We start from the raw sequence: 11979 nt of genomic DNA, 5'->3' as shown, positions 1-11979 counted from the left end.
GTTACAGTGGGGCAAAAAAGTATTTAGTCAGCCACCAATTGTGCAAGTTCTCCCACTTAAAAAGATGAGAGAGGCCTGTAATTTTCATCATAGGTACACTTCAACTATGACAGACAAAATTAGAAAAAAAATCCAGAAAATGATGGTGGAAAATAAGTATTTGGTCAATAACAAAAGTTTATCTCAATACTTTGTTATATACCCTTTGTTGGCAATGACAGAGGTCAAATGTTTTCTGTAAGTCTTCACAAGGTTTTCACACACTGTTGCTGGTATTTTGGCCCATTCCTCCATGCAGATCTCCTCTAGAGCAGTGATGTTTTGGGGCTGTTGCTGGGCAACACTGACTTTCAACTCCCTCCAAAGATTTTCTATGGGGTTGAGATCTGTAGACTGGCTAGGCCACTCCAGGACCTTGAAATGCTTCTTACGAAGCCACTCCTTCGTTGCCTGGGGGTTGTTTGGGATCATTGTCATGCTGAAAGACCCAGCCACGTTTCATCTTCAATGCCCTTGCTGATGGAAGGAGGTTTTCACTCAAAATCTCACGATACATGGCCCCATTCATTCTTTCCTTTACACGGATCAGTCGTCATTGTCCCTTTGCAGAAAAACAGTCCCAAAGCATGATGTTTCCACCCCCATGCTTCACAGTAGGTATGGTGTTCTTTGGATGCAACTCAGCATTCTTTATCCTCCAAACACAATGAGTTGAGTTTTTACCAAAAAGTTCTATTTTGGTTTTATCTGACCATATGACTTTCTCCCAATCTTCTTCTGGATCATCCAAATGCTCTCTAGCAAACTTCATACGGGCCTGGACATGTACTGGCTTAAACAGGGGGACACGTCTGGCAATGCAGGATTTTAGTCCCTGGCGGCGTAGTGTGTTACTGATGGTAAGCTTTGTTACTTTGGTCCCAGCTCTCTGCAGGTCATTCACTAGGTCCCCCCGTGTGGTTCTGGGATTTTTGCTCACCGTTCTTGTGATCATTTTGACCCCACGGGGTGAGATCTTGCGTGGAGCCCCAGATCGAGGGAGATTATCAGTGGTCTTGTATGTCTTCCATTTCCTAATAATTGCTCCCACAGTTGATTTCTTCAAACCAAGCTGCTTACTTATTGCAGATTCAGTCTTCCCAGCCTGGTGCAGGTCTACAATTTTGTTTCTGGTGTCCCTTGACAGCTCTTTGGTCTTGGCCATAGTGGAGTTTGGAGTGTGACTGTTTGAGGTTGTGGACAGGTGTCTTTTACACTGATAAGAAGTTCAAACAGGTGCCATTAATACACAAAACAAATGAGAGCGAGAGGGAATGAAGGATGGATAGAGGTAGGAAAGGAGTATGCTATGGACTTGTACACATCAATAACATAGGGATGTTACAAGATGACATCACATGCATAGATGAATATTAACAATTTACCTTACTGAACAAGTGGAGCCTCTTAAAGAAGAAGTTACAGGTCTGTGAGAGCCAGAAATCTTGCTTGTTTGTAGGTGACCAAATACTTATTTTCCACCATCATTTGCAAATAAATTCATTAAAAATCCTACAATGTGATTTTCTAGATTTTCTTCCCCATTTTGTCTGTCATAGTTGAAGTATACCTATGAGGAAAATTACAGGCCTCTCACATCCTTTTAAGTGGGAGAACTTGCACAATTGGTGGCTGACTAAATACTTTTTTGCCCCACTGTATAGTAGTTATAGTAGTTAACATCATACAGGACAGGTAGTAATAGTAGTTATAGTAGTTAACATCATACAGGACAGGTAGTTATAGTAGTTATAGTAGTTAACATCATACAGGACAGGTAGTTACTGTATAGTAGTTATAGTAGTTAACATCATGATGGATGGTTTAATAAAACACATGGTACAGTGATAAATGAATTCATGAGCGAGTGCAAGGAAAGAAGGGGAAAGACAGTGAATGAAAGAGATGAGGAGCCTACAACATTGCTATTCATCCATTTAGGTCTTTTAAGGTGAATTGGACACAAGGGTTAGTGCTTGCGGATGCAATGAACGCAGTAATAGGCTGATTTCTTTACTTTAGCACTTAGAATGAGGAAATGCATTGGCAGCATGCATTCTAACCAGTACTCTAGACTGGCTATTGGAACGTAGCATTAGAGTTAACATCTACTCCCACAGTAGCTAACATAGAGCATTATGGGTACTGTAGTACATCATGCTACAGCTCTCTGATGATGGAGAAAGGCACATGCAGACAGATCTACAGTAGCTATTTATCAGGGTCTAGTTTCTCTACCTAGTAGAACATGCAGACAGATCTACAGTAGCTATCTATCAGGGTCTAGTAACTGGTAGAACATGCAGACAGATAACAGTAGCTATCTATCAGGGTCTAGTAACTGGTAGAACATGCAGATAGATCTTCAGTAGCTATCTATCAGGGCCTAGTAACTGGTAGAACATGCAGACAGATCTACAGTAGATATCTATCAGGGTCTAGTAACTGGTAGAACATGCAGACAGATCTACAGTAGATATCTATCAGGGTCTAGTAACTGGTAGAACATGCAGACAGATCTACAGTAGATATCTATCAGGGTCTAGTAACTGGTAGAACATGCAGACAGATCTACAGTAGATATCTATCAGGGTCTAGTAACTGGTAGAACATGCAGACAGATCTACAGTAGCTATCTATCAGGGTCTAGTAACTGGTAGAACATGCAGACAGATCTACAGTAGATATCTATCAGGGTCTAGTAACTGGTAGAACATGCAGACAGATCTACAGTAGATATCTATCAGGGTCTAGTAACTGGTAGAACATGCAGACAGATCTACAGTAGCTATCTATCAGGGTCTAGTAACTGGTAGAACATGCAGGTGTTTCCGCTGAGAGACTTATTTTACCTTTGAACACATCTACTATGGGTTGCTGAATAAAGGCTTCAGAGAGAAGAGGAGAAAGAGAAAGAGAGGAATAAAGAGAGACAGAGAGAAGAGAAGACAAACACAGGCAGAGGGGATGTAAGTAGATGAGCAAGGAAAAAGTACAACTAGATCCCACTGTGTTCCCATTTTAAAGACAAAGTATTTTTCCACCAGGTTCATGCAAAACAGAATGATTCACTACAGGTGGAACAACACGGGGGACAGTTTTACCACGCTGGAACACGTCAGAATCCATGCAACCTGAAACGTGTGTTATCCGCTGAGAAAACAATGACTCTCACATGGGACGCTGTAGGAAATGTCGGACGCTGCGCTGTAGGAAAAGCTACAAGTGTAAACTGCCGCCCACCACTTTTTTTGGTAAACAGCTGAGAGAAACCTGAGAGAAACCTGAGAGAAACCTGAGAGAAACCTGAGAGAAATCTGAGAGAAACCTGAGAGAAACCTGAGAGAAACCTGAGAGAAACCTGAGAGAAACCTGAGAGAAATCTGAGAGAAATCTGAGAGAAACCTGAGAGAAACCTGAGAGAAACCTGAGAGAAACCTGAGAGAAATCTGAGAGAAACCTGACAGAAACCTGAGAGAAAAACCTGAGAGAAACCTGAGAGAAACCTGAGAGAAATCTGAGAGAAACCTGACTGAGAGAAATCTGAGAGAAACCTGAGAGAAACCTCAGAGAAATCTGAGAGAAACCTGAGAGAAACCTGAGAGAAATCTGAGAGAAACCTGACAGAAATCTGAGAGAAATCTGAGAGAAACCTGAGAGAAACCTCAGAGAAATCTGAGAGAAATCTGAGAGAAACCACCTTCAAATTCATAGACAGCGGCTTTAGAGTGTTGAGTGGAGACAAATAATAACTTCAACACACCCATAACACTGTACAATTTGCTTTCACGGGACCTAAAGCTCCATAGAGATACATTAGATTACTTGACCAAGATGGCCGTCCTGTAATCACCTTGCCGGCATGCCAATGGCCATTCTAGTGTTGTATTTCATTCTAGTGTTGCCCGTTGGTTTGGCCGGGGTTAGGCCGTCATTCTAAATGACTTGCATTCTAAACTGACTTGCTTAGTTCAAGAAAGGTTAAATAAAGAAATCAATAACATGTCATTCTACGTAAAGCTCACCTTCATCCATGATAGTGACAGCCTCCTCTGTGATGGTTGGGCCGGAGCCCTTGATGGTCTTAGCGTTGAAGTAGAACTTATAGCGGGTGCTGTACTTGAGGTCGGCCAGGATTACGGTGGTTTCATTGGCTGGGAACATCATCTCCTCAACGGGACCAAGCTCATTGGAGCTGTTGACTGAGAGAGAGAGACAGAGAGAGAGAGAGATGCATAAAGATAAAGATATTGAAATACTTCCTTTGATTTCAAACCAATCCAGTGAGGCACACACACATACACATTGGAAGCCAGGGTCAGCCACAGATGCCACAATAAAAATGCATCAAATTGCTCAGCAGACTTACCTGGCTGGTATTTGAGTGTGTAGCCGGTGAGGCGACCATTGTTGTCCTGTGGAGGACCCCACTCCAGCGTCAGAGAGTCCATGTCGGTGTTCTTTATACGCAAGAAGGAAGGAGGACCAGGGACTAAACACACGCAGATAAACACATGGATACAATGTCATAACATGTGGATGCAATTATACAAAATGACTTATGAACTAAAGAAAACCACCATTCATAGGCACAAAACCATACAGTAACGTACAGATAGAACCATTCTAACCTGATATGTTTAGCATTGTTTCCGGCCCATAGTCAGCCCCTTCCAACAGTATAGCACAATGCATGGCTATATGTATACGGTAGTGGTGGCAGGTGGAACTTTAAATGGGGAGGACGGGCTCATAGTAATGGCTGGAGTGGAATGGATGGAAGGGTCTCAAATACATGAAACATCTGGTTTCCATGTCTACCATTCCATTTAATCCATTCCATTCATTATTATGAGCCGTCCTCCCCTCACCAGCCTCCTGTGGTCGATGGATTAAACACAGAGAATCTATCCAACAACAGTAGGAGTCTGAATGAGGCCCCTCACCTCCCTCTGGGGTCTCAAAGTTGTGGTTGGGGCTGGGGGGCCCCTCTCCCTTGCCGTTGACCACCCTGATGTTCAGTGTATAGAGGCTGTAGGGTTTGAGGCCTGGTAGTCTGCCGTCAGTCCTGTTCCCACTGAAGAGCAACACCTGCTGTTCCTCCTGCTGAGCCTCTGCCTGGTGGAGGCTACGCTCACGCCAGTAGGACACCTGCAGGACCACACACACATCAGACAAACATTCTGGTCTAAATGACCAGGTTCTTCCTGGTTCCATGATGGTCCGATGTCCTACTTATTCCCACCTGACTACAGGAAGATCTGGGCATTTTGGCAAAACAAAAAGAATGTTACCTCTTAACTGTGACACGAACTGATGTATTTAACTCCCAATATATTGTGGTGATAATAAATCTTTCTCCACATTGTGAGGATCTCTGGTTGCTGCGTATAGTACCTTGTAGCCCTGGAGTCGTCCCCTGACCATGGAGGTGAGGACAGGCTCCCAGTGAACCTCTGCTAGCGTCCCGTTCTGAACCAGCACCTGGACACTCTCTGGGGCTGACATGGGCACTGAGTGACAGACAAAGATTTCAACAGACTATACTCCATACTGGCATCAAATATTTCATGACAACAACCTTCTAATTTGCATTCTAACTAGAAATGATTGGATCTAGAAGTTACTGGAACTTATGGTGGCAGTTTTCAGTTTGAAAAAGACCATTCCTCTGTCCATTCACAACCTCCTCATTTACATAGACCTACCCATGTACAGTAGTAGTACTCACAGTCCTCTCTACACACACACACACACACACACACACACACAACAATACTCACCGTCCTCTCCAGAATACCCCACCACCGCCTCAGGCGCTGGTCCGTTTCCGTAGTCGTTCACCGCCTGAACTTTGACCTCGTAGGGTACGAAAGTGGGCGTGCCTGACACCACATACTTGGAGGCGTTAGCCACGGTCTCAGACAACCAGTCCTCCTCCACATCCTTCTGTCTCCAGTTCACCTTGTACTGTAGTCCTGGTCCATTGGACTGGAGGCCTGTCAGCTCCTAAGGCAGAGATATTACAGGGGAAGAGGGGTCTTCACTGGGATAATAGTGAGATGGTGACACCATGAATAGGATCAGGAATACTCACTGTAGGCTGCTGAATTAGGACTAATGATACTGGTTATACTTGAGATGGAGCATACCTTACCTTCCATGAAATGACTAAGTTATTATGTTCAGTTCCAACACCATGGACATCTGTTGGATTCACATCTGGAGCTAACAGAATCACAAACAGATCACAGATCAGACCAAACCTCTTGCCTTTTCTACAGTGTACATCAGAACCTTCTTACACTGTCGTCATCCCTACCTCTCACTCTAACACTTCTGACCATCTTCCTCTATAGTCATCCCTACCTCTAACTCTAACACTTCTGACCATTTTACACTATAGTCATCCCTATCTCTCACTCTAACACTTCTGACCATCTTCCTCTATAGTCATCCCTACCTCTCACTCTAACACTTCTGACCATCTTCCTCTATAGTCATCCCTACCTCTCACTCTAACACTTCCAACCATCTTCCTCTATAGTCATCCCTACCTGTCACTCTAACACTTCCGACCATCTTCCTCTATAGTCATCCCTACCTCTCATTCTAACACTTCTGACCATCTTACTCTACAGTCATCCCTACCTCTCACTCTAACACGTCTGACCATCTTACTCTAAAGTCATCCCTACCTCTCACTCTAACACTTCTGACCATCTTACTCTACAGTCGTGGCCAAACGTTTTGAGAATGACACAAATATTAATTTTCACAAAGTCTGCTGCTTCCGTGTCTTTAGATATTTTTGTCAGATGTTACTATGGAATACTAAAGTATAATTTCATACGTGTCAAAGGCTTTTATTGATAATTACATGAAGTTGATGCAAAGAGTCAATATTTGCAGTGTTGACCCTTCTGTTTCAAGACCTCTGCAATCCTCCCTGGCATGCTGTCAATTAACTTCTGGGCCACATCCTGACTGATGGCAGCCCATTCTTGCATAATCAATGCTTGGAGTTTGTCAGAATTTGTGGGATTTTGTTTGTGCACCCACCTCTTGAGGATTGACCACAAATTCTCAACGGGATTAAGGTCTGGGGAGTTTCTTGGCCATGGACCAAAAATATTTATGTTTTGTTCCCCGAGCCACTTAGTTATAACTTTTGTCTTATGGCAAGGTGCTCCATCATGCTGGAAAGGGCATTGTTCGTCACCAAACTGTTCCTGGATGGTTGGGAGAAGTTGCTCTCAGAGGATGTGTTGGTACCATTCTTTATTATTGGCTGTGTTCTTAGGCAAAATTGTGAGTGAGCCCACTCCCTTGGCTGAGAAGCAACCCCACACATGTATGGTCTCAGGATGCTTTACTGTTGGCATGACACAGGACTGATGGTAGAGCTCACCTTGTCTTCTCCGGACAAGGTTTTTTCCGGATGCCCCAAACAATCGGAAAGGGGATTCATCAGAGAAAATGACTTTACCCCAGTCCTCAGCAGTCCAATCCCTGTACCTTTTGCAGAATATCAGTCTGTCCCTGATGTTTTTCCTGGAGAGAAGTAGCTTCTTCGCTGCCCTTCTTGACACCAGGCCATCCTCCAAAAGTATTCTCCTCACTGTGCGTGCAGATGCACTCACACCTGCCTACTGCCATTCATGAGCGAGCTCTGTACTGGTGGTGCCCCGATCCTGCAGCTGAATAAACATTAGGAGACGGTCCTGGCGCTTGCTGGATTTTCTTGGGTGCCCTGAAGCCTTCTTCACAACAATTGAACCGCTCTCCTTGAAGTTCTTGATGATCCGATAAATCGTTGATTTAGGTGCAATCTTACTGGCAGCAATATCCTTGCCTGCGAAGGCCTTTTTGTGCAAAGCAATGATGATGGCATGTGTTTCCTTGCAGGTAACCATGGATGACAGAGGAAGAACAATGATTCCAAGCACCACCCTCCTTTTGAAGCTTCCAGTCTGTTATTCGAACTCAATCAGCATGACAGAGTGATCTCCAGCCTTGTCCTTGTCAACACTCACACCTGTGTTAATGAGAGAATCACTGACATGATGTCAGCTGGTCCTTTTGTGGCAGGGCTGAAATGCAGTGGAAATGTTTTTGGGGGATTCAGTTAATTTGCATGGCAAAGAGGGACTTTGCAATTAATATAATTTCATCTGATCACTCTTCATAACATTCTGGAGTATATGCAAATTACCATCATACAAACTGAGGCAGCAGACTTTGTGAAATTTAATATTTGTGTCATTTTCAAAACTTTTGGCCACGATTGTATAGTCATCCCTACCACTCACTCTAACACTTCTGATCATCTTACTCTATAGTCATCCCTTCTTCTCAATCAAACACTTCCGACCATCTTACTCTATAGTCATCCCAACCTCTAACACCTCTACAGTTTTAGAACAGACTATTTGCATTTCTTTGACAATAAAGTAAGATCCACAGTATAGTTTTACCTGCAGGGTTGGTCCTGTACTGTCTGGAGGGCTGGCTGGGCTGGCTGTAGCCCACATGGTTCACGGCCAGAACCCTGAAGGAGTAGTAGGCGTAGGGGGACAGGTCCAGGTGGGCCGTGGTCTTGGTGCCCTCCTCCTCTGTCAGGTTGTGCCACACCCCAGCCTGGTGGAGCAGATCCTCATACTGGACTAGGAACTCTGGGAAGGGAGACAACATGAAGGAGGGGACAGAACATGGAGGAGTGGTTAGAACATGGAGGAGGGGTTAGAACATGGAGGAGGGGTTAGAACATGGAGGAGGGGTTAGAACATGGAGGAGGGGTTAGAACATGGAGGAGGGGATAGAACATGGAGGAGGGGTTAGAACATGGAGGAGGGGATAGAACATGGAGGAGGGGTTAGAACATGGAGGAGGGGTTAGAACATGGAGGAGGGGATAGAACATGGAGGAGGGGATAGAACATGGAGGAGGGGATAGAACATGGAGGAGGGGTTAGAACATGGAGGAGGGGTTAGAAAATGGAGGAGGGGTAAGAACATGGAGGAGGGGATAGAACATGGAGGAGGGGTTAGAACATGGAGGAGGGGATAGAACATGGAGGAGGGGATAGAACATGGAGGAGGGGATAGAACATGGAGGAGGGGTTAGAACATGGAGGAGGGGTTAGAACATGGAGGAGTGGTTAGAACATGGAGGATGGGATAGAATATGGAGGAGGGGTTAGAACATGGAGGAGGGGTTAGAATATGGAGGAGGGAAATGGATTGGATCTTGGGTTGGTAGTGACCCTGTTGTGTTCATTATAATACAGTACTCTGTGTTGGACTGTTGTGTTCATTATATTACAGTACTCTGTGTGGGACTGTTGTGTTCATTATATTACAGTACTCTGTGTAGGACTGTTGTGTTCATTATATTACAGTACTCTGTTGTGTTCATTATATTACAGTACTCTGTTGTGTTCATTATATTACAGTACTCTGTGTGGGGCTGTTCATTATAATACAGTACTCTGTTGTGTTCATTATAATACAGTACTCTGTGTAGGGCTGTTGTGTTCATTATATTACAGTACTCTGTTGTGTTCATTATAATACAGTACTCTGTGTAGGGCTGTTGTGTTCTTATAATATAGTACTCTGTGTAGGGCTGTTGTGTTCTTTATATTACAGTACTCTGTGTAGGACTGTTGTGTTCATTATATTACAGTACTCTGTGTGGGGCTGTTCATTATAATACAGTACTCTGTGTAGGGCTGTTGTGTTCATTATAATACAGTACTCTGTGTAGGGCTGTTGTGTTCATTATAATACAGTACTCTGTGTAGGGCTGTTGTGTTCGTCTCCAGGTATCCAGGTGAGCTGGACGCTCCTCTCTCTCTGGTCAGTCAGCTCCAGGTCTGTAGGAGGGTCTGGTTCCTCTGGAGAGGAAAACCCAGTGTCAGTACCACTCACTACAACAACAAGGTCACCTGATGCTTTAGGGGGTGGGAGTCAATATGACTCGTTTGATAAACTGAGTAACTGAGCGAGAGCCCGAAATGAGCAGGATCCAACTCCAACCCAAAACACAGTAGTCAGATGGACATAGTTACTAATAATAATAATAATAATAATAATAATCACACAAGTGAATAAATCTAATGATGCAGCAGACACTTCAAACACACACAGACTGGTTCTCTCTGGTCACGGACTGTCAATATGCCACTGCAGTAGCATGACAACAGAGCCATAGCATGCTAACCAAACGGACAGGACTGCTACAGTAAGGGTGAAGGTCAGCTCTCACACACTCAGGACTGAGGGAGAGGAGTGGATGAGGAATGATGATGCTAATATGGCCAACAGGGCCAGCGTTGTTTACCGTAGACAATAGCAGGAGTTGGAGTAGCCTCTGAGAGAGCAAGGACAGGAGTCAGATAGGAATGACAGGTTAGTGACAAAACACAGGTTTCAGAGAGAAGAAGAATAGGACTACACAGCAACAGGAAGCTGATGAAACACTTCCTATAGTCAATCACCAATATTACAACACTCTAGTATTGGTTATGAAAGACTGGTGTTACTATAGTCAATCACCAATATTACAACACTCTAGTACTGGTTATGAAAGACTAGTGTTCCTGTAGTCAATCACCAAAATTACAAAACTCTAGTATTGGTTCCTATGAAAGACTCTAGTACTGGTTAGTGTTACTATAGTCAATCACCAATATTACAACACTCTAGTATTGGTTATGAAAGACTAGTGTTCCTATAGTCAATCACCAATATTACAACACTCTAGTACTGGTTATGAAAGACTTGTTCCTATAGTCAATCACCAATATTACAACACTCTAGTACTGGTTATGAAAGACTGGTGTTCCTATAGTCAATCACCAATATTACAACACTCTAGTACTGGTTATGAAAGACTGGTGTTCTATAGTCAATCACCAATATTACAACACTCTAGTACTGGTTATGAAAGACTTCCTATAGTCAATCACCAATATTACAACACTCTAGTACTGGTTATGAAAGAATGGTACTGTTCCTATAGTCAATCACCAATATTACAACACTCTAGTACTGGTTATGAAAGAATAACAATAGTCAATCACCAATATTACAACACTCTAGTACTGGTTATGAAAGACTTCCTATAGTCAATCACCAATATTACAACACTCTAGTACTGGTTATGAAATACTTCCTATAGTCAATCACCAATATTACAACACTCTAGTATTGGTTATGAAAGACTGTTCCTATAGTCAATCACCAATATTACAACACTCTAGTATTGGTTATGAAAGACTGGTGTTACTATAGTCAATCACCAATATTACAACACTCTAGTACTGGTTATGAAAGACTAGTGTTCCTGTAGTCAATCACCAAAATTACAAAACTCTAGTATTGGTTATGAAAGACTAGTGTTCCTATAGTCATTCACCTATATTACAACACTCTAGTACTGGTTATGAAAGACTAGTGTTCCTATAGTCAATCACCAATATTACAACACTCTAGTATTGGTTATGAAAGACTAGTGTTACTATAGTCAATCACCAATATTACAACACTCTAGTACTGGTTATGAAAGACTATAGTCAATCATATTACAACACTCTAGTACTGGTTATGAAAGACTAGTGTTCCTCATAGTCAATCACCAATATTACAACACTCTAGTACTGGTTATGAAAGACTAGTGTTCCTATAGTCATTCACCTATATTACAACACTCTAGTACTGGTTATGAAAGACTAGTGTTCCTATAGTCAATCACCAATATTACAACACTCTAGTATTGGTTATGAAAGACTAGTGTTACTATAGTCAATCACCAATATTACAACACTCTAGTATTGGTTATGAAATACTTCCTATAGTCAATCACCAATATTACAACACTCTAGTATTGGTTATGAAATACTTCCTATAGTCAATCACCAATATTACAACACTCTAG

The 11979-nt window shown here is 42.8% G+C and overlaps 1 protein-coding gene across 17 annotated transcripts in view; it reads right to left on the bottom strand.

The window, feature by feature from the left end:
* The window catches only part of LOC112214989 (neuronal cell adhesion molecule-like), a 135877-nt gene that overhangs the window by 9788 nt on the left and 114110 nt on the right, over positions 1–11979 (bottom strand). For 7 of the 17 annotated variants that reach the window (XM_042317536.1, XM_042317528.1, XM_042317527.1 and 4 more), the window contains 10 exons: positions 10384–10413; positions 9836–9937; positions 8517–8714; positions 6197–6267; positions 5823–6048; positions 5437–5552; positions 4986–5190; positions 4409–4531; positions 4065–4241; positions 2892–2927 (listed from right to left, as the gene is read on the bottom strand). In XM_042317536.1, coding sequence (XP_042173470.1) covers positions 2892–2927; positions 4065–4241; positions 4409–4531; positions 4986–5190; positions 5437–5552; positions 5823–6048; positions 6197–6267; positions 8517–8714; positions 9836–9937; positions 10384–10413 — 1284 coding nt within the window. The remainder of the gene's footprint in view (positions 1–2891; positions 2928–4064; positions 4242–4408; positions 4532–4985; positions 5191–5436; positions 5553–5822; positions 6049–6196; positions 6268–8516; positions 8715–9835; positions 9938–10383; positions 10414–11979) is intronic. The other 10 variants (XM_042317531.1, XM_042317534.1, XM_042317540.1 and 7 more) reach the window with 3 other exon arrangements.

Source organism: Oncorhynchus tshawytscha, unplaced genomic scaffold (assembly GCF_018296145.1).
Source record: "Oncorhynchus tshawytscha isolate Ot180627B unplaced genomic scaffold, Otsh_v2.0 Un_contig_1231_pilon_pilon, whole genome shotgun sequence".
Taxonomy (NCBI): domain Eukaryota; kingdom Metazoa; phylum Chordata; class Actinopteri; order Salmoniformes; family Salmonidae; genus Oncorhynchus; species Oncorhynchus tshawytscha.
The sequence above is the reverse complement of the archived record's forward strand: the minus strand, read 5'-3'. Positions and strand labels throughout refer to the sequence as shown.